Source organism: Amblyomma americanum, chromosome 6, assembly GCF_052857255.1.
Source record: "Amblyomma americanum isolate KBUSLIRL-KWMA chromosome 6, ASM5285725v1, whole genome shotgun sequence".
NCBI lineage: Eukaryota > Metazoa > Arthropoda > Arachnida > Ixodida > Ixodidae > Amblyomma > Amblyomma americanum.
In genome coordinates this window covers 144,742,507-144,770,122 of record NC_135502.1, presented here as the reverse complement: position 1 = coordinate 144,770,122, position 27,616 = coordinate 144,742,507, and the positions used below count along the sequence as shown (strand labels likewise).

Here is a 27,616-nt window from a genome sequence, read left to right as displayed (position 1 = left end):
TAGTCGACTGAAAACAACCGATAACTGTCGGGAATCATATGGACCAGTATGCAGTATTAACGCCGCAGCCTTAAGCAGCACGTGAGGCGCAAAAACCGGCGTCGCCACAATCTAAGGCTGCCGCTGCTGCTGCGGCTCTGTCGCGTCATTAGTGCGCGAAAAACATTGCGCAAGCCTTCCACTTCTCGCGGAGGCCACCGGTAGCGCTGTGAGTCAGTGTGACGTCATCGTCCGTCGTTGAGGGAGTGGAGTCGAAAGTTTCCATTGCGCACCAGGGCCTCTAGGAGCAGTGCGGAGTGATGCCGTTATGTGGATGGTATAAGGAGCGGGCGCTTGGTGCTTCTGACAGGCGTGCGTAATGGAGCCGCTAACGTCAACTAGGTTGGAGCTGCCTTCGGAGTCTGCGCCTTGCCTGAGTGATGATGTGCCAACTACGTCGACGGCTGCTCGACCACGAGGGAAGACTGTCACGTTTCATTCTAAAGACGGAACTTATGCGCCGCTAAGTTTCTTTTTGTTATGTCTGCAAAGTTATGTTAATATAGATAAAATATATGACTTTTTTAAATATTGGCTTCAGAAAAGAAGCTTCAATGTACGATGTGTGGATCATCTTGGAAACAGCCGGATGAAATGTTTGCGGCAAGGTACCTTTGGGCAGCTTCATTTACTGCCCTCAAGGAAAGCCGAAGGAATACGAAACTGCCACGGGAGATCAGCGTACGTGCGAAGCCCTGTAAGTCCGAAAAAAGGCGGATTCTTTTTTCTAAGATACGTCTTGGGACGAGGAAGCAGTACCGCTGTCACGAGGTAGCTTTTTCATTTTGCGGCCTCTCATTAGAGGCCAGTTAAGAAAACTACGCAAATAGTGCCTTCGTGGAAACATCGTAAACCGGCTGTTTTTCAAGTGGCTTTGGAACTTCCGCGTTGCACATTATTTTTCGTACTAATATTTATAAAGTTAGTTAATTAGTCTTTACTAATAAGTAGTTATAAATGAAGAGACTAGTATTGCGTACTAGGCCAGGCGACTTTCCACATCAAACATTTGGCGCCACATGTTATAGGACCATTCGCCTTTGCAAAAATTTCGCTTAGCTTTCAGCTGGGATTCCCGGCATATACGTTGTTGAAGAAGGCAAGCCCTTCAGACGCCAATTATTTCATCGACGTCTTAACCGTAGCCTGGGCTTTCTCGAGATAAGCTTTTATATTTCACACTTGAACACACTCACAATTTAGTGCGCAACACTACACTTTAAAACACACATTTTTACTTGGTGTATTCACACCATCCATTACATTTACTTCTCGAAAAAGCTTCACAAAACACGTAAAAATGTTATGATCGAATGGGGAAAGGTTGAAACGGTTCCGCGGTAAAGTAGCGACAGGAGTAAGAATGACGCCGAAGAAAATCATCCAAGTCGTACGTGCAGAAAAGCTAGACAGCCGAAACATGATCACTGTGACAACTTGAGTGAACAGCGATATTTGTTCAAATCTACGGCGAACGCTACAACGCTCTGCCCTGACACTGAGGAGCGTAGGGCTGGCTCACTCTGTGCGATGGTCGTATAATCTACGGCGCAAAAGGAACGAATGAATCACTGAGGCTTTCCTGGGAAAAAGCTGTGAAGTGGAAACAACACTTCAACATCATTTCCCCCACACCTTTTAAGCTCGGTGCTCTGCAATGTGCAAAGAGAGCAAGGGCCGAAATGGCTAAAGGAACAGCTTTACTTCCTCTCCGGCATTTTTTGTCCTGCATGGCAGGTCGTCTCGAAGGGCAGTCAAGCGCCGGGCTATCTTTTGTGCGGAAATGAGGTGGCAGCGGAAATATATCGACCACCGTTGCCTCTTCCCGCTCTTGTTGCCCATTCCTAAGAAACATGCCTGTCTCCGAGCGTTCCAGTCGTTGCGTGCCGGCAGTTTCTCTTCTTTATAGCAGCGCGCCTCCTTCGCGCTCTCGTTATTTTGTCGCTTTATTGGTTTCTTATGTCGCAGCCAGTTATACAGGCCACTCGCTTATTTAATTTCACAGCTCGATCTCAAGTGATGCCTTCGACACTAGAGCTGGTTTGTGTCCTTTTGCGAGCTAAATTGATGTTTACCGTATTTTGTAGTTCTTCGGGAGTTGTGACCAAGTGTGGCCGCCAAAAAATAATACATTTTGTCCAGCAAAAGAGGTCACCAGTAAGAGTAAAGGTTGCCTTGATCGTGAACCAATGGCTTCTACGAGCTTGAAGGAGCTCTCACGATACCATCATGCGATGCAGACGTATCGCAAAAAAGGAGCCCGTGTGATGTGCGATGTCATTCCACGTTAAAGATCCCCAGGTGGTCGGAATGATGATGATGATGTCCTCAGGATGAATGGCACATACCCACGGCGGAGGATTGGCCAGGGAGCAATGCGGAATTATTCCGGAGCCCTCCACTGCGACCCTCCTTTCTTGCATTCTTATCTTAGTTCCTTTTTTATCCCTTCCCTTACGGCGCGGTTCAGGTGTCCACCGAGAGGTGACAATAATTGCGCCATTTTTTTTCCTGAAAACAAACTTTCAAATAAATTTTACTTGGTCCGTACATTTAAGAAATTTTTGTGTAAAACTGTGCCTCTGGAGTCGTGCGCATTCATGCCACGCAGTTTTGACTGCTGGAGCAAAAACCGGTACTCTCTCTCTTTGTCGAGAGCAGATGTGAGCATGATACGAATTGCAAAAAAATCACAGCCTATCAATGCCACTCTTGCGTGGGAAATGCTGTAGCATTGGGTTTGGATTTCGCGAGTAACAAACTCAATTCATTTACAGTAATGAGAAGTTACGTTTCTCTTTTGTAAATTATTCCTCAGCTTGTTTATCAATTTTTTCACTGCAAGTCTATTTATTACAATTCCCATATTAATTCCAATCCTAATGCAGTTCTTTGAATTCCAGTTCCAGTTTTAATTGCATTTCCGTGCAAATTTCAATTTCAATTTATCCAGTTCCAATTCATTGTTTCTTTTGGGGCAGACTAGAGCAAATTCTTAAGGATGTTGAGATAAAACCGTATGGCTTTTGCCTTTTGATACAAACTGTTGTCCCTTGTGGTACTTTTTGGTGAATGCGAATGTCCACTTTGTAGAAGGGCTGCACGTTGGGCTGAAATTCCGACGCTGCACATTAGTCGCTGTTTCAAGAGCAGTTCTCATTTACGCGCGAAGTGCGTGCTGGACAGGGAGAACGTTCCGGATAACGCGTGCATGAGCGTCCCGTAATTTTGGTGCGCCAGTTCTCGGTGGAGCGCGTCGGTATCGCGGGATCGCAGCGTGCATCCCGTTTGCCGGAAGAGTCAGTCTGTTCGAGTTTATTCGCTCCACTTGTTTTTCAGTGAAATAAAAAAAGTGATGCTGCATATCCCGTGAGGTCTCAGACATTGGCAAATAAAGCTGCTTTTATTGGCTGGCTACTGGATCGAATACTGCTGGAGCCTGAACTTCTTACCTGTTCGATACCGTTTTGAGCGGTAAATACTGCAGTAATTGTGGTAAGTTGGGGCTCATATTTCGCTCGATGTTCTCCACGTTTCTTCATTTATGTTTGCCCTAATTTATTGGATATTGTGGTTAGAAGCGTCGCATGATGAAAAAAAAGGCAGTAAAACGGTGCCTTCAACAGTAATTTTCTCATCGTAAAATGCCGCCGCCCTTTGGGAGCCTTAAGTGCAACATTATGTGTGCCGTTGAAACATGCGAAAAAATTTCGCGTTTAGTTTGCGTCCAGCAAATCCCTCTTACGAGTGGGAATTGCGGAACTGAAGCCATTTTATAGGAACATGCTGTTCCGCCTTTCACAACTTAAGCTATAGCAAGAAATAAAAATGAGCTGTGCTGGTGTTTTGTATGTTTTCGATCAAATAAAGCCGACCGAGCTCTATGCTGCCGCCGACAACGTTTTACAAATTACATAAATTACTTTACCATTACTTTCAGAACGGTATTTCAACAGCGCGGAGGCGTGGTTCTTATGACACGGGAATAATTCAGAAATGGGTCAAGGCGCGGAAACGGTTAACGGGTTTTCAGTGCTGTCGACTTTCGGGGGATTATTATGATCATACTGTTTGCGTCTTAACAAAACCATCACAGGGGGTTCTACCCTTAGTCAGGAAGATGACAAAAGTAATCAAGAGCATTCCTGTGGTTGCTATGACGAAATGAGAGCCAATCGTAATTTCTGCACAACTAAACTTGTCGTCGGCGTCATCTATCCAGATTAGTGTGCAAGAAGCAAGGAATAAATTGCGGGACTGTCAGAAAACAGCCGCGCGTGGGTAATGCGAAAGCTGTGTAGTCCATACTGACTGTCGATCCGATGGCGCGTGCGACGGTTCCGCCTCGTTGCCTTCGCCGTTAATCTCTTCACGTCAAGCACAAATGGAAATTAACGGCACATCAGTGAGCAGGATGCACAGGCGGCGATATTTCTCGCGATATCGCACGGTGCTCTGAGAAGGCTTCTGTCTCATTTCTGGGATAGCGTCACTTAGCACTAACTCAGGTCTGCGCATGGGGAGAAATCGTGCCTCTTGTGTATCCTAGTCATTTGTCCTGCTAACGTTTCCTGAGTAGGTTTCTTTTTAAGCGTGTGTGTATGTGTGTGTGTGAGAGAGAGGGAGTGTGCGTGCGCGCGCGTGTGTGTGTGTGTGTGTGTGTGTGTGTGTGTGTGTGTGTGTGTGTGTGTGTGTGTGTGTGTGTGTGTGTGTGTGTGTGTGTGTGTGTGTGTGTGTGTGTGTGTGTGTGTGTGTGTGTGTGTGTGTGTGTGTGTGTGTGTGTGTGTGTGTGTGTGTGTGCGCGCGCGCGGTGTTTGTGTGCGTGCGTGCGCGCGTGCGTGTGTGTGTGTGTATGTGTGCGTGTTATATTCACATCGGACAGTCAGGCTCTTCTAGATCATTAATAGAATGCTAGGCTTAACTGGCAACAGCTTTCCGCATTCACTCAGCATCAGCCGTCTGTGCATGATGGAAGCTTTCATACTGGATGAAAGGAGCTTCTAGGTTGTGAGCTCGAATATATGATCACAACTACGCAAGCATTTTTTCCAAAAGACGCCAAAAAGCATTAGATCAGTCTATTTTTTCTTTGTTACTTCGTTTGGCTTGGTGCCACGAACACAGAATTAAACGTCTTTTTGGGGGCATGAATTTTCCTTCCAATGTTTATATTAAGTGCAGTTGGTAGCTCTGAACGATCAAACTGAGGCATTTCTCCAGCTCGGCACAGAAAATGATGTGGTGTCATATATTTATTTATTTATTTAGAACGTACTGCAGGCCTACAGTAGGCCCAAACAGGAGGGGCGAGTACATAATATATGCAAAAAAGAACAGGTTTAGCAAAATTGAAAAAATGTTAAATACAAGTTGTAACACAAAATACAGCAATAAATACAAGGCTCAGATGCAAAATACAAAAAGTGAACGAAAAAAACGGCTCTCAAATTAAATGCTGTGAAGAAAACATTGAGTCAAAAGAATCAGCTCTGGTTAAGAGATCTGGCGAACACCTGTTCCACTCCTCAATGGTGCGTGGAAAAAATGAGTATTTAAAGGCGTTAATCCTAGCACAGTAAGGGGTTAATGATTGTGTATGATGATTTCGTGTTTGAATATACTTAAATAGTACGGAGGAACGCAACAAAAACTCACTGCGAGATAAAGGTCGCCATTGGCAAAGGCAGCCGGACGCGCTTAAGTTGGGTAGGGCATTGCTCGCGAAGTTGGAAGTCGAGTAAAAATAAAGGAAAATTGCATCTTTTAATTGATCTCAGCGCAAGCTGCTGGCATCTGGTGCAAAGTGCGTAGGCCGAATTTCGTTGCCATCAAAATAAAAATGTAATCCTGTACCGTGCAACATTATGTTAAGCACGTTAAGCAACATTCGGTGGCAAAAATGTGTGCAAGGTCCTCCATTAGAGCGCCGAATTGCAGTTTACATCTGCATTTTCGCGACGCTAAACCTTGCATATCATGACCTTGTCAACGACATTCTACAGTTGATGGCATGGTACGGTATGGTATGGTACGGTACCGTACACTAGAGGTATGGTATGGTATGGTATAGCTTGGTATGGTATGGAATCTGCGGTTTAGGGTCCCGAAACGTGCCCATGGGCTTTGACAGACGCATTAGGGAGGACTTCGACTACATCGGGCGCTTTACCAGTGTTGCGGCATTTCGCGTCCACTGAAATGCGGCCACCGCGGCCGCGATTTCGTCCTGCGTCCTCGGGTTCAATTACTTGGTTTCCGTTTTGAGCTGCTTATTGACGGCTTTTAGTTTTGAAATGTGCCACCTTTGATTGTTTCCTTTACTGAACCAATAGTTGCAAAGTTCCGTTCAGACGCCAGTTGACGGGGCAGTGTTTCCTGGCACATCGAAAACAGGAAACGGAGCAGTTTGTCTGACCGGCGTCGCTTTGCGTTGCTCACTTTTCAGCGGTTCTTGCAGACTCACTCTTGTGGTCCCACTCTTTGGTCGCACTTGCGCTCCCGAGAACCAGAAACCACAGACATGTTTTTCCTGAATCACTAAGTCGAGGGACAGCGTTCGTGACCCATTGGCTTCGCGAACCTTAGCCGTCGACGCAGGCGAAAAAAGTACAACGGGTACAGCTGTACTTGTGCTTGAAACAAAACTGCACTCTTTCACAACCCTCTGTACAATGGTGCCACGTCGAGTGAAGAGGTATGTTTTGTGAAACTCCTGGCACCCGACGAGCTGCGAAGTCGTCGGGAAGAACTTCTCGCTCAGATCCTGAACTAATAATCCGTAGCCAACCTCCGCTGGGCTTTATAAAAAGAGCAATACGATCGAGGTAGCTGTCGCATGCGCCCTCACCGCATTAGCCCAAAAATAGCGCTAGATTTTTCTGAGGCGTGGCCACGTCATTAGCGTCGAAGTGAAGTTCGAAGAGTTGAATCGATAATGATCAGTGGGAGTTCTCGACAAACTCCTCAATGTGACCGCTTGCCAAATGGCTATTATCTTGTAGGCTCGAAGCTTTATTTATTTAGTGGTTTCAACTAGGAAGAAACGATTGTTTGCCGATACAATATCTGCAATTTCGAACCCAGCACAGAGCGCCAGAGACGACATCCGTATGTGTCGATACAACTGTTGCCCAAAGAACAGGTCACTAATCAGAAAACCGGAGAAAGTCGTCTTTAATGCTGTCTTCCTCGTTTTTTTTTTTTGCGCCGCAATAAATTTTTATCACTTCTTAGAGATATGGTCAAAAAACCACCACAAGGGTAACAGATCTATGTGATGATGATAATGAAATCCTCAGGCTGAATGGTACATAGATCTATATCTTTTTCCATGTCGTCCTTCTCGTCTTTGTCTTCCTGTGCTCTGAAGCTGCTTTTTTCCTTGACAGATACAAGGATTGTAAACTATGGGGTTTAATATCTGAAGCGACACATGGACCATGTGGGACGCCAAATGCATAAATCGTTTACAACGATAAGCAAAGAGGCCCCTTGCGGCCACGCCACACATGGATTTATTGAGTAAATATCTTTGGTAAGGTTGTCAGAATTTGTCTAGCTGCCGGTTAGGGCTTTAAATCTTATTTGTCCATATATGTGAATGTTCGCCTCAAACAAAAAGGGGCGCGCAAAGAATTTCATTTTTTTTACATCTTCAACATATGTTCGACCTCGGCGACAACATTCCTATTATTGCCTGCAAACTGTCACACAAATCTTGTGGTTTCTTTTTTGCTATGTGTATTTGAAGCCTGGTTGGCGTTTATCCTGCGGCTCTTCTGGACAAATTTATTCGCATATTCGACTTTGCTGCAAAAGAAAACGGTAGCACAAGGCAACAACTTTTCAGCATCCCCTAAATATTGACGTTACAAACAATAAGCGCGGCACCTGAAATCATTAAGATAACGTGGGTAACTGAACCCCTCCCTTGAACATGTTTTGCTCTTTTTTAATGTTAAGTGTAATATTGCCTATTTTTTGTCCCATTGTGAAAACTGAGGACTACAGTTCAGTAACAACAGGACAAGAAAGACGCAAACGCAGTATGACAAACGAACAAGCCAGCCAACACTTATTCAGCAAGATCACTGCGAAAACTTCGGCATAGAGGTCATAGGTCACCTTCTTAGATTATTAATGTTTACTGTCTAATTTTTGTTAGCTTTAAAATTCACCCTTCTTCAAATTTCTTCTTTCGCATATTCCATGATGATCATGGATAATATCGCAGCTATAAGTTTCAATATATAAATATTTAAAGGCTCTAAAGACTGAAATATAACTGGAAAAGGGGCATACTTTGGTCCTTCTAATGACCGAGTCCTTGTGGAGCCCTTTGTCAGAAAAAAAAATGTAGAAATAACCAGAGTAGAACAAAAATAACTAAAAGTAGATGACGGCGTGAAAGAAAAGCGAGGAACTGAAGCCGTTTTTTTTTTCAAAGACAATTAGGCTTATGTCACTGGCGTTTGGCACATAGCAAATTTCAGACAGGCGGTATACATATGTTAAAGCCCGGCATTAAGGCGGCTGTAGTAAAGGCTGTCTCTGTCTGTCCATCAAATGTGTGTGCACAGTTCTGTGGATGTTATCGGTCGGCACGTTCGTGAGTAGGGTCTCAAGAGAATGCTAGGTATGTTAGACCAAGGATGCTCGACCGAGTGGCCGTGGTTGGACCCACCGCATGTCTTGGGGTGCTCGCCTCCAGCTACGTGAGGCATCTGAAAGGCGGGGGCTTCTTATCTATCATGTAGCATGTACTAGGGTGTCATTCAGGATTCTGTTGCGTGTGCATGTTACCCTGGGTGCGTCTGGAGATATTTGCTTGAGAATACTGTTGGCAGTTAAAATAGGGTGGTATTGTTGCAGAATATTGTTTATGCTCGGGAGGGCGCTCCAGTATTTTGTTATAAGCAGAGGAGGCTCGTTTCGTTTGTTAAATACCTCGCCTCGTTTTAGAGTGGCTGCTTGTTGGAAAGCATAATTAAGGGAGTTCTGAGGATGGGTCCTACCAATTAGGGTGTTTTTTAGTGAGAAGAGGTGTTTCAAATAGTCGTCGTCGTCGGAACGGATTCTTCTCAGGCGTGTTGCCTGTCCTACGAATGTGCCTTGCTTACAGTATCTTGGAGGATGACTTGTGAAATTTAAACATTGCTGCCTGTCTGTAGGGCTACTGTAGAGTGCGGTTTTAAGCTGGCTATTTTCTAAATGGAAGGTGGTGTCGAGAAATTTGATTTGCGTTGCAGGCTAATGGACGGTAAATTTAATGCTAAAGTGGAACGATTTAAGATGGGAGACAAATGTTTTTAGGGTCTCAGACCGCAGTTTTCATATGGGAACAAGGATCCCGTGTGAATCCCTCCCCTTTCCCTTTTCCTTCCATGCTTTCTATTTATTATTTTTTATGGCATTTCGTTCTGCCATGCTGACTAACCCCTTGTCCGAGATTTTCATGTCAACACAGGAAGTCATACCAAGCCACCTGTAGCAGCTGGACACACAACCATTCAGCCCACGCCCGGTATCTCTCCACTCTCCACACACCCGGATTGCTTTCTGCTGAGCTGGTCTTTTAATTTTCATAATTTTGCAGGTCAACAGGTTAATCCTACATAGCAGCCATCATGCCTGGACAAGATTCACCCTCCCCTTCCTAAGGCCATTCCTACTTCATACCCTTCGTCTTCTCACGGGACCTTCCTCCTCGGAGGGATGACCATATTTAAACCCCGCCAATGATGAACGCTTTGCCTAGACGAAGACAAGTCCACTTTTCGAAACGTTGGAAAGCACCCTGAGCTTTTTCCTTCCTTGCTGACTTTGTGATTATCAAGAACCATATGATCAACCTCCCTCTACTACGAGTATAATGTAGAGGGGTACAATGGTGTCGTCAGCTAACAAGAATAAATTCGCACTGCAAGCACTTTAAAATCTCTTCTAGAGGACACTAGTATTTTGCATATGGTATACGCCAAAGATCCAAAAAATGAAAAATAAAACAAAAAAATCATGTTTATATAGTGTAAGTAAGGCGATCCTTTTTTTAATGGCTATTCTAAAAGGCATATGCGAACTTTAAATAGGAATTTTCAGCATTAAAACTCTTTGTCATGGTGTGGTGTTTAAAAAGCTTAAACGGTATCTCCATTTTGTAGACCCACTTTAGAAAAAAGAACTGTGGCGCAACTGGGTGATTGGCACCAACCGCAAAGCAGTAGGGGTTACGTGTTTCTTATGAAGAATTAATTTGGAAGAAGTGGAACATTCGTCTTTTTGCGATAGGTTTTGGTTTTTGTCTCCGGTGTCACCCAGAAGGCGTCGTGGGTAACTAAGGAACACTGGCCACACGGACACGGGGACGTATCAGGCGCCAACATTAATGTTCTTACTACTCCGAAGCAGTGGGCCTACGAATGGTGTAGTGAATTCACATGAGAACTCCTTCTCAGGTGCAGGAGCTTACCTGAGTCATTAAAATTAGGTGATGCCCTCTGCCCTTTCAAATTTCAGGAATGCAGGGTTGTAAAAAACTGAAGCTGACCGCTGTGCATGGCCACTCAACGAAGTTTATCAACTAGGTCATTTCTCGAACATTCTAATCACTTTGTTGAAAAAGTATGTGAATGTAAGTGTTTGAAAACAGTTTCTGTTTGGACTAGATGGCGAAAATAGTATATTACTAAAAAGCGCCCGCTGTAGCATTTTGTTTTGTTCCGTGCCTACGTACTGTCTGCTTATCATGTCCGGTCTTCTGGGCGTGTCTTTAACAAATTGCTGCACCTTTGTAGTTTTTCGTTCACACTCAAAGCCGCCGGCAGGCTGCTTTATCTTTTTGTTTGTGAATTGAGATGCGACCAGACTTATCTCGATCCATCATAGCCATGAACGACTGCTTCCACATTTTCCAGGCTCTTGTAGTTGCTTTTGGTTCCTATCTCGAAGGCTCCTTGCCAGCTTTAAATTGAGCACAGCCATGAACTGCAGACATTCTATTCGACGACCGCAGAGCAGGGTTATTGCTTTCTCCGCCGCCGAGCCATTCAGCCCATTATGGGCGTAGGTCAGCCCCACTGAACAGCTTTCTTTTAGAAGAACTTCGCTCTGCCTTCCTCACTGCCTGAACTGCCATCACCGCTATGTGACAACAGTTCCCCTTGCCTTATCTTAGAGGGCGACAATGTACCGCCTACATACTACAATGTGGCCTTTATAATGACTAGTTAGGCGGCTACTAAAGTTGTACACGATCTGCGATCCTGTCGTTTGCGCTTACATCTCGTGCGCGCTCCAGACGTACAAACGTGTTTGATGTGGGAAATCCGATCACCAACAACTGTTACTGGGTGTATCAGAAGAAACTGTGGTTTATGGTTTATGGGGGTTTAACGTCCCAAAGCGACTCAGGCTATGAGAGACGCCGTAGTGAAGGGCTCCGGAAATTGCGACCACCTGGGGTTCTTTAACGTGCACTGACATCGTACAGCATACGGGCCTCTAGAATTTCGCCTCCATCGAAATTCGACCACCGCGGCCGGGATCGAAACCGCGTCTTTCGGGCCAGCAGCTGAGCGCCATAACCACTCAGCCACCGCGGCGGCCCCCAGAAGAAACTGTGGCCATAAGGGTCGTGCGACATGATAGTGTTTCATCTTCACTGCTTTTGAGGATTAGTGTTAACCAAGCGGCTTCTTTATCAAAATGACAGTTATAACTACTACTTTTCTTGCTTAAGTCAAGTTAGTGGAGACGTCATGGCGACCGGCGCAGGGAAACAGAGTTCCTGAGGCGACCACTCTCCTGCGGGGCATCGGCGGGGCTCACTTTTCTCGCAAAAACATAAAATGAGGTCGGCAAAGCGGATATTGAACGGAGGCCCCGTTTGGGAGGCGTGCATCGCGTGCGGCCTTGTTTATCTTCTGTCTGGTCGCCGTCGCGCTCCCGTCGGAACACCAGCAAATATTGGATCACGCGAAGCGAAAAAAAAAATGCAGAGAGTTCATGATCCCCTGCATGGAACGGGCACTCAGGAAGTGTAGCTATAGAAGTTCAATAATAATAAGCTGCCGGGTTTACTGCTCTAAATAATACTGTGAAGCATTTTTTTCTATGCAGCAGGGTGAAGCAGCACTATAGAAAACGATCGAGGCGGCGTCACCTAGCAACACTGCCTTATAATATGAAATATGTTGCACATAAAGGAGCTAGACACCATAGCGGGCAAGAAGGAGAATAGGGCAATTGAGATAAACTGGAACAAGAGTGAAACTGTTTTCGTTTTCATCTCACTTCCTTAGTGGTAGTTGCTCCTTTTCACAATTTCTACGCCTTCACTGAAAATAGCAGGAATACTGTGCCACGCTCCTTTGAAGCACCGATCTTTTAAACAAAGCCTGGAGTTTCCGCAACGTAATAATAAGTTCACATGATATATAAAAATTATGGTTTTAAAACTGTGGCCGCGGTCGAAGACCATGCTAATTATGGATGATGGTTTCGAAAGCGAATTGCTTTCTTCTGGCAGACCTCCATCCGTCGCAAAAAAAAAAAAAATGCAGGATATGGTGGCTGCAATTACACCGCGCCCGTTTAGTAATAGTTGGCACCATAATGGTTGCGGGTGGGGGCCATGCTGCGTTAAAGGACTATTGAGCACAAACTCATGTTTTGGAGAGCTGAGAAAATACCGTATTCTAATCACAACGAACTAACTTCCAATAAAAACGGAGCGTTTATACAAGAGAAAGGCTGAAAAAAAATTAGACGCCTATATTGCCCTCACCGGCTTTTCAGGAACCTAACTTGGGTCACCGGAAGAGGAGGGCTTATTCCGGATTGTTGGTGCATGTTGATTGAAACAGACTTAACAGTTCTTACAGACAGGACGGCAGAGGAGAAAACAGGCAGAAGCGCTTACTAACAACCAAATTACTTATTGCGACAGGGAAGGCACGAATATAAATAATAAAAATAATATGTTGTGTAATATATAATAATATCTAGTAGTAATAACATAATAATATATATGGCGCATTCCATTCGCTGAACAGAAGCACGCAAAAGCATTCCAAAAGTGCTCTCTCAAAATTAGCTAGGTTCAAATGGGCGAACAGGGATAGAAGCAATGTGACACAATAGCAGAACAGGAGCAAGTTTGGCGACGCCGAGAGCAGTTGGAGCTGCTCCAGCATAAAAGGCGGAGTGCGAAGGAAGTCACGGAATGCAAGCGCGTCATATCCTGTTTGTTTTTTTGTCGTGTTTTAGTCATTTTGGCTCGACGTGTGTGCGAGATCAATAGCGACTCAGGACCGAAGTTCGCTTGATAACCAGCGCTAATTTGCCGCCAATGAAACCAGCGAAAACAAGAACAACTCGGCATCGGATGTTGAGCCTCTGCCACTGAGGAAGCGCTAAATGGTGGGGCCGAAGCGTTGTCTAATCACGGAAGTAGTACTTGCTCGATTTGCCGCAATATGGCAATCCCCGTCTAGCTCCTGCATGGCGCTAGCCGCGTCACTTCCATGGTTCCATGTCCACGGTCCGGGCGAGCGGGATGTCGTTGCGGTTTCTGTCCTTTCGATGACCGCGTTATCTCGCTGTGCGATGACAAAGGTTCGACTGCCGAATGCGCTCGGCTATCGGCGCGCAAGGGACGGCCGCTTGGGCGTGATGTCGAAGGCTCAAGTCCATCTTTCTTCTGCACATCTGTAAAAAACAAAAATGCCGCCGCGGTGGCTCAGTGGTTAAGGCGCTCGACTACTGATCCGAAGTTCCCGGGTTCGAACCCGACCGCGGCGGCTGCGTTTTTATGGAGGAAAAACGCTAAGGCGCCCGTGTGCTGTGCGATGGCAGTGCACGTTAAAGATCCCCAGGTGGTCGAAATTATTCCGGAGCCCTCCACTACGGCACTTCCTTCTTCCTTTCCTCTTTCACTCCCTCCCTTATTCTTTCCCTTACGGCGCTGTTCAGGTGTCCAACGATATATGAGACAGATACTGCGCCATTTCCTTTCCCCAAAAAACCAATTATTATTACTAAGTAGTACTTCAGACGCTGCACGCTGGCAGAGAAAGTCAAACGCGTGTACTCTGACCGCCGTACCGGCCGCACATTACAAGTGCGTTCTCCGCAGAGGATGTTGGGAAGGTAAACTATTCAGTCACGTAATACACCTTCGCCATCGTGCTTGCTCTCGGAGAGCACGGAACGTTTCAATGGGAGAGCTAGCTAGCTGCCCTCTCCCGGTGCTTTTGTTCTGCCCCTCACTGCTCGTTGCCTCTGCTCCTTTTCTGCGAATAGAATGCTCCAATAGCAATATAAATAATATACATCTGTTTGATGCTTTGTGTTTTACTTACCACGTTTCCTTTATACTGCAGCATTCCCTGTTGCAACAAATCATTTGGTTGCTAGTCAGCGCTTGTGTTTGTTTTTTCTTCCGTCCTGTCGGTTAGTGGTGTTCAGTCCGTTTCCATCACCGGTAGCCGTTGTTTTGCGCGTGGCTGTCAGATGCCACGCTACACTGTAACGGATTTTCAAAAGAGGATCCAGAGATTTTTGCTGTCTTCACGCAAGAAATTACAGAAGAATGGTTGGAATATATGCTTCCGATTTAAAATCCAATTTCTCGGCATATAGATCGCCTCGAATATTATACGTAAATATTGCAATATATTAAGATGCATAGAATCGAATTTTGCTGTGAACAGAATTTCGACGGAATTGTCCGCATTGTCTTTTTTACAACAACCAGGAACTGGCCCGCTGTGTTTTTGCACCGTCTCGTGAACATTGTGAATGTGCGCATAGCATCGGAAACACGTTACCCCGAAACAGTCTGGTCGCATACAGAGAGCTCGCGAACACTCCGAGTGCACGAAAAATTGATAGGGCCGTGCGCTGTGATGGTGAATAGAACAGTCCTTGAAAATAAGGGGTGCCAGCGTTCGGAAGACGTTGAACTAACGAGCGTTAGCTGTTTGGTTTACTAGAATTAATATGTATGAGATTAAAGGGAGGTACGTGCATGTCCTTCTTCAAACACACTGTCGTAGTGAACGTATCGGCGAAACGAGCGCATCTGAGAGGAGCTTCCAAGGGAGACAACTCATTACGGAATGATGGATGGAACATCAGAGCGTCCCCTATGAAACAAGGGGGCACGATCAACTTTAATAGCTGCCATCTTAGATTTAAGAAACCGAAACGATGTCGCTATTACGTTCCCTGACGTCACATTCACATAGTTCCACCTCTGTGCACCATATTGTACCGTGACGTCATCATTGGCACGCGGCAGGTGGTTGTTTCTGCAATGGTGTTTTAGATGGCGCTAGAAGTCTCAATGTGACTTGTGCTGTTTCTAGATGCTGCCAAAGATGGCGCTGTGATCTCAGGGTGGTAGCAGACCCCACGAACTCTCGACCGCTTAATTTTGTGCTCTTTTATGCTTTTAGCATTCCGAAATCAAACTTTTTCAAACTGTATTTTTCACCTTCATCATCAAAATTGTAAGCACACTAGAGCAGCCGTCTCTAATCTGCTGTTTTACATCTTCGGTATCTTGTTTCACTCTATGACAGTTACACCTGAAACTTATAACCTTAGACATTCATTTGTAGGTCTTGTCTGCTCTCAGGCGCTTGCGATCATATGTAGCCATTGCGTCAAAAACACTAATGTCATCATCAAATAAGGAAAGCAATGTAGAACAGCCAATAATTCTTTTCCCGGAACTGTTGCGCAGGATTGTGCCGGGCGGTCGTCATTCGGCGTCTAAGCGTGCCGCGGTGGGTACGCAACGGCACCGAGACGCCCGTGGTGCTGGACTGCGAGTATGTGTACAACGAAAACGACCTCAAGCTGGTGGTCAAGTGGTTCTTCAATGACGGACCAGAGCCTGTCTACCAGTGGATACCCGAGATGAGGGCCCGCGAGGCGTTCGGCGTGCTCCAGGGACGCCTGGATGACACCTTCTCCGTGAACTCCCGTGACGTGTACTCGCAGTACCGTGCCATTCGCATCGTCGAACCCACTTGGGAGCTCAGCGGCAAGTACACCTGCGTCGTGGCGTCCCTAGCCGGCCAGGACTCTCGGCATAAAGACATGACCGTATTCGGTGAGCGGTCTCCCGTTATAATGTCAAGCGTCATCTCTGGAAAGGATAACGAGGGTAGGGCCTGTTTGCATCAATATCATTCATGCGTAAGTAACATTCAAGTAGAAACGAGCGGTTATTGAATGGCGAAGATTAACTTCCTCCCTTGTCTCCCCCTTTACTGCTTTCTCAAAAAAAAAAATTGTAGCCTTTCTCTTTGGCAACGGTTGATGTAAACTACTGCGCGAAAGGTGTAGCGCAGTGCAGGCCGGCTCATAGATGAAAGGCGCCCCTGATGGAGATCAGTGTCTTTAGGTGCTCAAAGTTCCCCTCTAGTTGCACGCTTCTGCTCATTGACCTAGCCACTGCGCATGGTGTTCTTGGTGGCTTTTATAGCTTTTGAAGCTTCCACCATGAGCTGCTTTTGTCGACGGTGCTGCGAGCTCGGCTTCCTTCGCCGTTTTTTCCGCTTTGCGGGCTGCCACATCCAGTCGTTTCTGCTTTTCTTGTCATGAAGCGTGCTCATCGTCCCTACTTGCCTTAGTTGTTTGAAGCGCTTCCCTGCCTTTCCTCTTCTTCTTCTTCCTCCTCCTCCGACTCCTCCCATTTCATTCTCCCCATTGCAGCGCTGTTTATATTCAATGTTTGTCGCCTGATGAGTAGCCGGTTCTGGCAGAATAAAGCACACGCCGGAAAACTCTAGTCGCGCTCACTGACTGCCTTTTAGTTTCAATAATCCTAATTAATAAATCGCTCATTACCATTTTGTTAGGCTTGCTCTCCTCAGCACGTGGGTGGGTACCAGAAATGGCAGTCATGAAACAGACAAAACAAGAAAGTTCGGTATCCTAAACAATAAACCGCTCATTACCATTTTGTTAGGCTTGCTCTCCTCAGCACGTGGGCGGGTACCAGAAATGGCAGTCATGAAATAGACAAAAGAAGAAAGTTCGCCATCATAAGGATTCGAAGCAGTGTCTCCTAAGCCCTAACAGCGCACTGTAAAGCCATTTTCTCTTTCCGACCAGATCTACTTCGTGATTCAGTTCTTCATGCTGCCTAACTGGCATCTTCATAACCCTGCATCATCAGCAAACTCCGAAGAGACATATGATCTTGTTTTCGGGCTATTTGCCGAAAGCACAATGATCCAAACCTACCACAATGATCTCCAAGAAGAATGTATTATGTGTTAGCTCTCCTGTCACCTGTCTTCCTTTTGTCCCGTCTTTCGTGTTGTATCTCCAGATGAATTCACACAAACTAGTCCAACTCTCTACGCTCGTTGAATTTACTTCTTCAATGGTTTTTAAATTTGTAAGGTACAAAGGAATATAAGCTTTGTTTATTAGAGTTCAAAGTTTTAACGCCCATTTTTACAAATTCGTGCGACATGCCGTTTTAAGTGCCACGAAATTATTACCATAAGGTGGTCGCACACAAATTTTGATAAACGCATGTTTTCAGTCGCCCACGCCTTCTGTGACGCATTAGTTCGGGTAAAAGTGTGTTCGACAACCTGTTTTGGAAAACTTCTCATCTTAATTTGTGAGGACTGTTTTAGGAAAAAACGTGAATAAAGTTGTTCGAGAAAAATTGTTTGCCCTCTATAGCTTATTTAGGACTGCCTGTGGAACACTCAGACGCTTGTAACGATCAGTTACAATAAACAATCTGCCTATTGTTGGCTTCTTGCGAATTTTTCATATTTTTAATGTTTGACCCACTTATTGCATTATACGCAAAGCATCGAAATAAATAGATTCTGCTGGGGGATGGCCGAGCTTGATTTCACGCATGACGTGTCCAGAAGCTATTACGGCTGCAGCAAGCTGACAGACTTCTTAGGGAACATGTATGGCGCTAAATCGAAAGTCTTGGTAGTCATGTGCAGTCTTTGATAGTCAGTCCTCAGTGGAACTTTTTCTCTGGGACAAAGAAAGTGACGAACGCTACCAGGAGCCTGAAAATACCTGCAGCCTGAAAAACTTTGCAGTCATGACCAGTAAAATTGGCAGTCTTGAGTCGGCTTACACGTGTGCCTGAAGGTGCATGTAGGACTAAATAACCACCTCGACCTGCTTGACACAGCCCGTGACAGGCAGGTGGCACATTGGCTGGTATCTTATTTGCTGCTTCACATTCTACTTTAATCATTTGATGCGAATAATTTATCTAAATTTCTGCACTTGGCTACGTTTAACTAACAAGGCACTTAGCGACGGCCTTCGCGACCAAAAGGCGAGTCCAAACTTCAACATTATTAGAAATCTTGGTCCTTATTTTGTGCCTTTGCTTCGTCACTGAGTATTAGTTATCACGAATGAACACACAAACGTTTTCATTGCGCTATCCACTTAATTAGAGTAATTTTATCACCTATGAGTGGAGTTCTCAGCATTCGAGTAGTATTTGTGCTCAGTAATATTCTTTTCTTAGTGGATTGAATCTTCCCCTTGTCTTCAGATTTTCAGATATTTTCTTGCTGCTTCAATTACAAAGCAGTACTGACTTCCCTCGTCGCGCTACCAGTCTTGCCCTGTGATTTTTTTCGCCTCCTTGCAGTGCCTGCCAAGTCGTTCTCCTTCGACTACAGCAGTGCGACGACGCCGTTCGATGAACAGGTCCGGTTGCATTCGGCGGAGTCAATCGTGCGCCTCATGTGCATGGCGCAGGGGACTTACCCCAAACCAGACCTGAAGCTGTTTTTTATAAAGGGGAGTAGAAGGAGGGCCGTTGGCGATTCTGGCGTTCGGACTTTCACGCGAGCAACCAAAGATGGCCTGTATGACGTGGCCCTGCATGTGGACATGGCCGACAGCCGCCTATCGTCCGTGGCGGATATCTTCGAGTGCGTGTTGGAGATCCCGTACAGCAACTACGCATTGACACGCAGGATGAGCATCGCGCAAGGTTAGTATGCATCAGGAAATACGTATTAAGTCAACACAAGATAAAGGTTTTTTTTCCCTCTGCAAGTGTAATAAAAGGCGGCTGGCTGAGCTAAGTTTACACATTCGCACGGAAGCTGAGGCAGTAAATTGGATGCCAATTTTTATCACCGCCCATTTGAAATCATTTTTATGCGTTTTCTCACTTAACAGTTTTTTAACTGTATGGAATGCTTGTACTTAGTTTCTGGTTGGTCCGTATTTCCAGACAATGTTGTGTTCTCGTGTCCAAATACACGCAGACATAAAATTTAACTGCCGTTTTGGCAACATCGGCGCGAACAAAAAGAGTAAAAACGTCGCTCACGATTTTCATTCATTGTTTTAATTGGAACATGTCGACATCTGAAGAACTGGTTTCTGAATTTTCGAAGCATACGTTTTTTGCGCGACATTTAGTTATTTATGGCAGTGGAAGTTCATGATATTTATGTGATACCAAGGGTAACGTAAAATATTTATGAATGGGAACATAACGTTGGTATAATAACTCTTTTTGCAAGATCCCGAGCTTGACAGCTTATCGTAAAGTTTGAAACCATCGGCAGTTCTTCAGAGAGCAGCTTAAGTAGTAACAGGTACAGAACGTACCTTGCGGGTCTTTCATAGGCGTTGTGTGCTTTAATCTCAAAAGCCCTTGAGGTAATATGTTACTTGTTCAGTTAAATTCTTTCTTTATTTTGATATTGTTCTTTTTATTCGTACGATAGAACCTGATTCTAGTCTGGTTAAATGTTCCTTTTCTACAAAAAGAATTGCTAGCTTTCTCCCCAAGTTACCATTTTCTACAGTAGATCATTTACTGGGCAAACTCAGGTTGCAAAGAGCCAGGTCATCTGGACCTGCCTTTAAGTTGGGACGCTGCACATATAAAAATATCTTCAAATCAACAGTTAGGATTATAAATTTTATTTGATAGAGTATGGTTTGTTTCTCTTTCCAGATTGTTTAAAATCTAAACAACGCTGCAATTTGTTTCAGTTTTTCATTGCGAAAATATTTGTTAAAATCACTAGTGGCGCAAGCAGGGATAAATAAACTCTAAAATGCTGAAATAAACGAAACTTCCAAATTTTTAGAGCTGCGTGTGTTCCCTGTGTAATGAACTAAGATAAATGAATGGTGATTATTGTTTAAAACTGCAATATTCAAAACCTGCGCAAAATGGACAAAAACAAAATAGTTTCATTACACCTACTCAAACAATGAGCTCTATTGCCAAACCTCTAGCATTGATTTTATTTATCCTGATTCATCGCACGTACCTGTGTGTTATTTATCGGGGCACAAAATTTCAATTCAATACTTTCATTAAAAAAGTTGTATATCCTCGTTTAATACAGCGTTGAGCAAAAAGCGGCTTTGAGAAAAATGAAGATGAAGTTTTCAAACAATGTGCAAGATGTGAAAATAATTATGTAGATGCATGAAACGCACCATACTTACATGCGAGGCATCCCTAATGCATAATGAGGTCTCCTTTTACTCGCCTTACTGCTCTTCTCTTCTTTCTTACTCGTTTTAGGTAGTTTCTTGATGGACGCTATGCCCATTGTATCCATTGGTAATCTTTGGAAATGCAGGCCCTTTTGATTAATGGCATTGTTCCATTACATCGCCTGCTTTACGGTATCCGTGCAATGCCTTATTCCAATACTGAAGCGGCCAAAAGCATTATGCAAGTTGGGAGTCTGCTAAATTAGACGCCCATCGTAGCCAATATTTGCATGTCGTATTTTGCGCTTAGACGGGAGTTCATCTCAGCACAGATCAGTGACTAGATCTTTGACATTGTTATTCATCTCGCTTTGGAAGGCCTCTCTTGAGCGCATAGCTCTCTTAACCAACATGAACTGGTGGGCGAGTTGGTCAGACAAGGTTCTTTTAAACCAGCGCATCGGCTCGAAGCCAAACAGGGAAGGGACAACGCAACCAGCGCAACGGCTTCGAGCCGTTGCGCTGGCTTACAAGAATTATGTCTCTTGACCAAGTCCTTCAGATCTCTTTAATATACTTGAACCGTTTGAACCAGGGGGTGCGAACCGTGCCTTTGAAGTCCGCATGTAGTGGTGTAGTAAAAGCAACTGGTTTGTGCGGTTTGGTTATTCTTTAAATTCTCACACTTTAGTGGAGTCACAAGAAAAAACTGTTCGCTTGTTATTTACTTGTACTAAAAAATATGTCGGTCGATCGTAGTAAAACAAAGGAAAGCAGTAAGATGGGAGCTCTACTCGATGAATCAAATGTAGACCAACTTTTTCTTAACCTTTATTACAGTTTCCTTTTTAGGTTATAATCAAGAGCGCCTACATAAAAAACTGGTTGACATATATCTCAACACACATGGGAAGTAAATTAAAACGGAGCGGTTGAAAATGAAAATAAAAAACCCAGTTAATAAGTGGGAACCTTAATAAAGAATAGAGATGTACTACTAGAAAGATAGGGTGTGAGGAAAATTACAAATAAAAAGCTCTAATTCAGGATTTTTGCGCACTGTGAACTCTAGTAACGGCGAAAGAAGGCTCGTGAGAATATCATCCTGATACGACAGTTTTCGCTGCACAAAAATCAAGAAGTAAACAAAGGTTTATTTCTGTACTTAGGCCAAATACTAATTAGGTGCACTAGCTGTTTGTTTTTCATTTTGGTACCGGTGCTCAGGTCCAGTCTTCACGGATGGAAGTTGTTCGGATAGCGATAATGGGCCAATCTCCATGTATGCGGAATATTCTCTAAATTCATTGATCGATTACCTGGTAGTATTCCTACCACTCCTGGCGCAGTGGTGATGTAGTCAAGAAATGCGCCACTGCCCTTCTATGGCAGGTGCTGCCATCGGCTTGACTTAGGTTTGGTTGCTATCCAGATTGCTCCTCCCGAGCAGCCTCTCACGACTGAGCTGCCGCCTGACCCCGTGGGGGGGGGGTCTCACCAGCCCATCGAGTAGTGGGCAACCTTCCCAGGTATATATACACCTGGCCAGGTTGCCCAACTCTCGGTGCTGCCACAAAATTGTCTCCAGATGAACATACAATGGCTAAAATGGCTAAAAGCGCAGAATGCACACTACAAGTGCTAGCGCAATAAAATAGAGAATTTAGAAGGAAGTGCCGGGACAAGTAAGCAGTACTTTCGCCGACGAAGCAGTGAAGAAGTTTCCAAAGCAATACGTTCAGATACTCTGCAATAAAGATGGCGGTATCTTCATGGAGAAATCAGAGAAGTTGGCCAAGATAGCAGCCAGTTCTCTTGAATTATATGGGATGAAGCGAACGAATGCGGACACTGCAAATCTGACACCTATATTGTTAGATGATATACGAAACATTATGTGGAGTATAACTTAAATCGAAAATACTTTAATAGGCCGTTGATGGAGCGTGGGGTCTTATGTCGCTAATATCTACAGGCGTTCAGATCTTTCAAATAGAGATACAGTAGTGAACTGCTTTTCAAAAAATTCAAAGTTAATTTTTAAGTAATAAAGTGCATGTTTTAGAAACACCGTTGGTTGGTTCCTTCTCATCAACTACTTCTCTTACCCTGACTTCATTTTTACAGATGCGATTCAGAAGCAATAGAAATTTATAGGACTGTTAACTATTCAGACAGGAAATTCCACCAACGCCTTGAATAGCACGACCACATCGTTTGCCTTTCTGAAATGAAGGCTAGCATGATGTATCACCACCTTCGAGGAGCTCCACTAAATGCTAGATAAGTGACCCGCAAGAAATAGCAAATGTTTGCTGCTTGAAAATATAGTATTGTGCGAAGTTTGAATGCTGTTCTAAAAAGATTAGTGAACAATGTAAATTGTGGCACCAAGTTGTGCTCGGATAACATGGAAAGTAATAACGCCGATTTACGTATTCTTCAGATCCATTAGCTCCTTGATTTCGGTAAAAAAATTATGACGTTAAGAAAAACACAATGTTTTGTTCAAGCACGGGTTCGTATAATCATGCCAAAGAGAGAGGAAATTGGTAAGCATAGCTGATATTTTTAAATATTGCGATGATTAAAGCATGGTAAGCAAAACAGCAACATGTTCATTAACTTAAGACCTTGGTGCATAAATCTGCCACGTTGTTTACAGTTTTGACTGCTTTTGTGGTGTATGTCGGCTTGCCCTCTCAGAGTGGTTGACGCGGACAGCCTAATAAAGACTAGAATTTTGCTTACATAACTATGGTTGTTAATGCAAAGAATTGTACAGCTGCAGCGTGATCAGCCAACGTGTATCATTTGCTTAGGCAGACCAGAAATTTTAAATGAATAATCTCGATTGGCGATTAAAGTTTAAATTCTGCAATTCACCCCACTTACGTAAATGGAACAATTAGAGTACAAAACTGAAGTTTCAGGGAGTGCTTTGTTGTGAAGCCACAATTTGTGTGCAATGCAACTTGTAAAACTCCTGCAAATTTTTGTCAGCAGCCCATGAAATGTGCCTACCCCGCATGCGGAAGAGAAAGAGAATTCTTTCACGTAGTGGTGGCGGCAGTCCGGCGGTTAGGAGACAGCGAAAAGAACTTCTAAAATAACTGGTTATTCAGCAGACTGTGCCCACAAAGAACTGAACGACTCGGCTGCGGCATTGCAACAAGCACGCACGGCGGTCGTCGAATCGAAAGGCCGCCGTTCGCAGCCGTGCTCAGTTGAAAGCGGACAACGAACTTTCGAGATGCGGCGTGCAAATAACCACAACTGTGTGGAACAACGTAGAACCACTGTCGCGAGGCTGCGATTTTTCGAGATAAATGTGGTTGTGTCTTATATCACAAATAAAGCAATACAGCCACGTGTCGTTGTCATTAGCCATGAACAAATCAAGATTACGGAGCTTACTGGCAGTACAATATAGATCGTCCATCGATAACTAGATTGAATTTATAATTCGTGCATAAGAAGGCCATATATTTCTATCAATGGGCTCATTTCAGATTGCCCGCGTAGTACTGTGATGCAGAATTATGTACAGAGGGCGCAACAGAGCCTAAATCTCTTCCGAAAATCGTGCTAAAAGTTGACGCAGCTCAATAGTGATCACATATCGACACAGTTTAATAGTGACCACAAATATCTGTTGTTGAATTTTGTATTTCTCTTCGAGCCTATTTTTTCATCAATGGGGCAAGCGTACAACTCAGAGCATTGTTTGTCGTAATTATAGGCAGATATGTAACGAATGTTTTGTTTTCTTTGCTTTTCTCAGAGCTCACGTGGGGAGCCTATGGTAAGTAGCATCTGTACACGATGACCTTCCTCTGAAAGTTGGTTTCTCTACCTTTCAAAAAATATTAAACTACCTTTCGGCAGATTTGTTTTCTTCATGCTCTTTCGTTCGTCAATTTTTCGAAAGTCTGTCACTGCAGCGTTTTCCATTCAGGGCATGAAATTCAACACTACAGCTTTAAAGGAAAAAGACAGCTCACTGATCGATTGTTTGCCTGAATGTTGTCGTAGACCAAGTTTCAAAAACTTGCTTTTCAACCGCTTTGATGATTACATACCCAAGTATCAGCTACCTAATAATGCTCTGTTTTCATGCAATTTTTATATGTGTTTTCGCTTGTCTATTTTCGCCTCCCTCTTGCTTCATTCCGCTATTTTATCCGAGAGCGGCGCCTGCGCAAATAAATAACGAGCCCTCCGTTCAACAAAAACATGTGTGAAAGATTTTAAGGAGAGCGCGAAGCATTCTCTGCCGAGCCTAGGAGTTTTTGCAATGAATTATCAGCACCTTTCTTTCAGCAATACGCGAATGCTGTTTCTTATACTTGAAACTTATACAAACGCCTCTATTTAAGCCTGAAGGGAAATGAACGAACAAATACCTGGTAAGGAAGACTACAGATGCGGCTCCACAGACGAAGGCAGCGTGTACATGGGACGGCAAATTGATACATGTAAACACAACGATGATCTTTGGCAGCATTTTATGGGTGGTGCAGGGCATTATTTCTACAGGATGCTACCGCACCATGTGGCTTGGGCAAGGCCATAGCTCTATGATGGTGTGGCAATGTTGCGTCATACTTCGTGAATCTAAGCGACAGTTTTCAGAGCTACTTCCGTGATAAAATTAGATGTGCAGTCGGAATCCATCAACTCTTCACTTTGCAGCTGTCCTACGCATAGTGAAAAGAAGCTATGACAAGAAAGGTGCTTTCGTAACGTTGTGTAACTCTTATGTTTTGCGGTAAGTGCTAGGGGTTTTTTTGACTGGCAATTCTTCGTTACGTTGGACTGAGTGAATTGAAAGAGTTTGGACAACGTTCTGGCAGAAAATTTTGTCGATCAATAAAGGCAGCCCTTGAGCAACCCTTTCAATGTATTTCGCTACTATTAAAATATAAAAAAGACGGGATGTACTCCAAGAACAACACATATTCAAGCACAGTTATGAAGACGCGACAAATAAACGTTGCTGATACAGACAGCAGACGAGAGTAGATGGCCCAATCAGCAGCAGGCAGTGGCAGCTATGCCGACAAGTCACGAGGCATACTCACTTAAAAGACGTTTTAATAAACATCGCTTAATAAAAGTAGATTTTAGGCATCCTCTCACAACGTATTGTTCGGGGCGGTAGTTACTCTCTATCTTCCGTCCACGCACAGCCATAATGCTGCAAAAGAACAAAAACTAAGGAGCTTTTTTGAAATAATAACAGAGAGGGATAGCACAAGATGAAAGGTCAGGAAACCCTGTAGCTTTCTATATAGACAAACGCCTGTGCCCCAGTGGACGATAGTGAGTGACCACTTCAATCGTCGATGTGTATTCCACTTCGATGTGTTGTCCTGAATGCAGCGTTTTCTGCTTTGCAGGTTCTTCGAGGGCGTCCTGCATGCCTGTTCTTTCGGTTTCGTGCATCGCCTTGAGCTTAAGCATCTATTCCACATTAAGTGCGCACTGAAGGGTATGACAAATTTCTTTTTTGTTGCATGTGGCATGGATTCATCCCTGTTGATTTAATGTCCTCGTAAATTTGGAAACAGACTGTTTGTGCCGAACCACGCCTCTTACACTGGTAAAGTTCTCAGAGCATGACACTGCGCCGTCTAGAGTGGTGATGGTTTTGGATGTGCGATTGCTTTTTGTTCTTTTTCTTCATAAGCGTTTTAACTTTGTTTACCTGCAGGTAGCAAAAGGAGAGAAGCATCAGGCTCACGAGGACTTCGGAATCCCTGAGTGTTTTGGAAAGACTACCGAGGTTAATTGAAGTGACGTTTGGTAGTGAGTTTCACCCCGAAGGTGGAACATTTGGATTATTCATGTTAATGGCAAGATGTTCTCTGAGTGCACCTTGTTGCCGATCCTGCACCAAAGCAGCTGCACGGACAAAAGTGCGCCCATGTAGTGTCAACGAAGCACCAGCTCAGATAGCGGGTGCTTCTATAGCGAACTATCTTCAGTATCGTCCAAGAGATGGCGCCTGAGCGCTTATTTTGTCACTTCTGGGAGGAAGAAGACAGTATGTTCTTTGAGCGGCGGTTACATTTTGTGAAAAATTATACGCACACATCTATACACTGTTCGTGCTATTCACACGTTTCTTGTTGTGCCGGACGAGTTAATGTATTTGTGCTGGCCACAAGGTCACAGTTACATTCACCATATATTCGAGTATAAGCCCGCCTGGAATGTAGGCACTCCTGGTTGGTTAGGACTCAGGAGTCGTATTAAAGGCAAACGATTTATTAAAATAACAGTTCAAGCCTTTTTTTCCCAACGTCACAGGGCAGCTGGAAAAATGATAAACGAGATGTGTTCCATAAGGCGCGTCGTTTGTGGTACTCCAGCGCCACCTGTTTTGCCCAGCACTCATATAAAGGCCAGGAAAGGTTGTGGTCCGGTCTCCAATATCACAAGCGCTGATGCTGCAGTTGATAAGATGGCTTATGAACTTAGATTTTATCAGTGAAGTGTTGCGGGTGTCTTTTCGTTTACCACTTAGTAAAGCTGACATGACTTAGTCATTATTATCCCTTAGCGAAATTCTTTAAATCTGGCCAACCTGCAGCTTATCAAGTGCGTTAAGCGAGGACGTGGTCTAAGAACGCGCTTGTGTCATAATACTGAACCCTGGCTGCTTTTAGAGATGTTTCGCAATTATTTCTCATGGATCAAACACAAATTTTTTTTTGTTCCCATCAAAAAATACATGAAAGAGAAGAGACGCTTTCGGAATAATTTCCTCTGCTATGTTTAGAAAAGTGCTGCATTTCACTGATTTGATGAAATAAATCCAGGTTATAAAGATTCTTTACTTGGCAATCTCTGCACGTCATCTTCACCTTATTCGGTAACCTCCGCATGTCATCATCAGCTATCTAATAATTTGTTAATCTCCATTAGAAAGGTGGATTTCTAGGGTGCCGTAACAAAGTGTTGTCGAATATTAGTCTTTTTGATTACGTCATTAGTATTTGAAAACATGAGTAGCTTATTGTGCCAATCGTGGATTGAGCAGCTAAATATTTTGGTGAAATTTCGCAATCAAAAACTTTCTTAA

At 44.2% G+C, this 27,616-nt stretch overlaps 1 protein-coding gene across 1 annotated transcript in view; it reads left to right on the top strand.

Annotated features, from left to right (window-relative positions):
- Positions 1-27,366, top strand: part of LOC144094127 (uncharacterized) — a 44,616-nt gene extending 17,250 nt beyond the window's left edge. Inside the window, exons 2-6 of the mRNA XM_077628046.1 lie at positions 15,788-16,159; positions 18,704-19,051; positions 24,311-24,331; positions 25,929-26,020; positions 26,243-27,366. Coding sequence (XP_077484172.1) covers positions 15,788-16,159; positions 18,704-19,051; positions 24,311-24,331; positions 25,929-26,017 — 830 coding nt within the window. The 3' untranslated portion in view covers positions 26,018-26,020; positions 26,243-27,366. The remainder of the gene's footprint in view (positions 1-15,787; positions 16,160-18,703; positions 19,052-24,310; positions 24,332-25,928; positions 26,021-26,242) is intronic.
- The last annotated feature ends 250 nt before the right edge of the window (positions 27,367-27,616 follow it).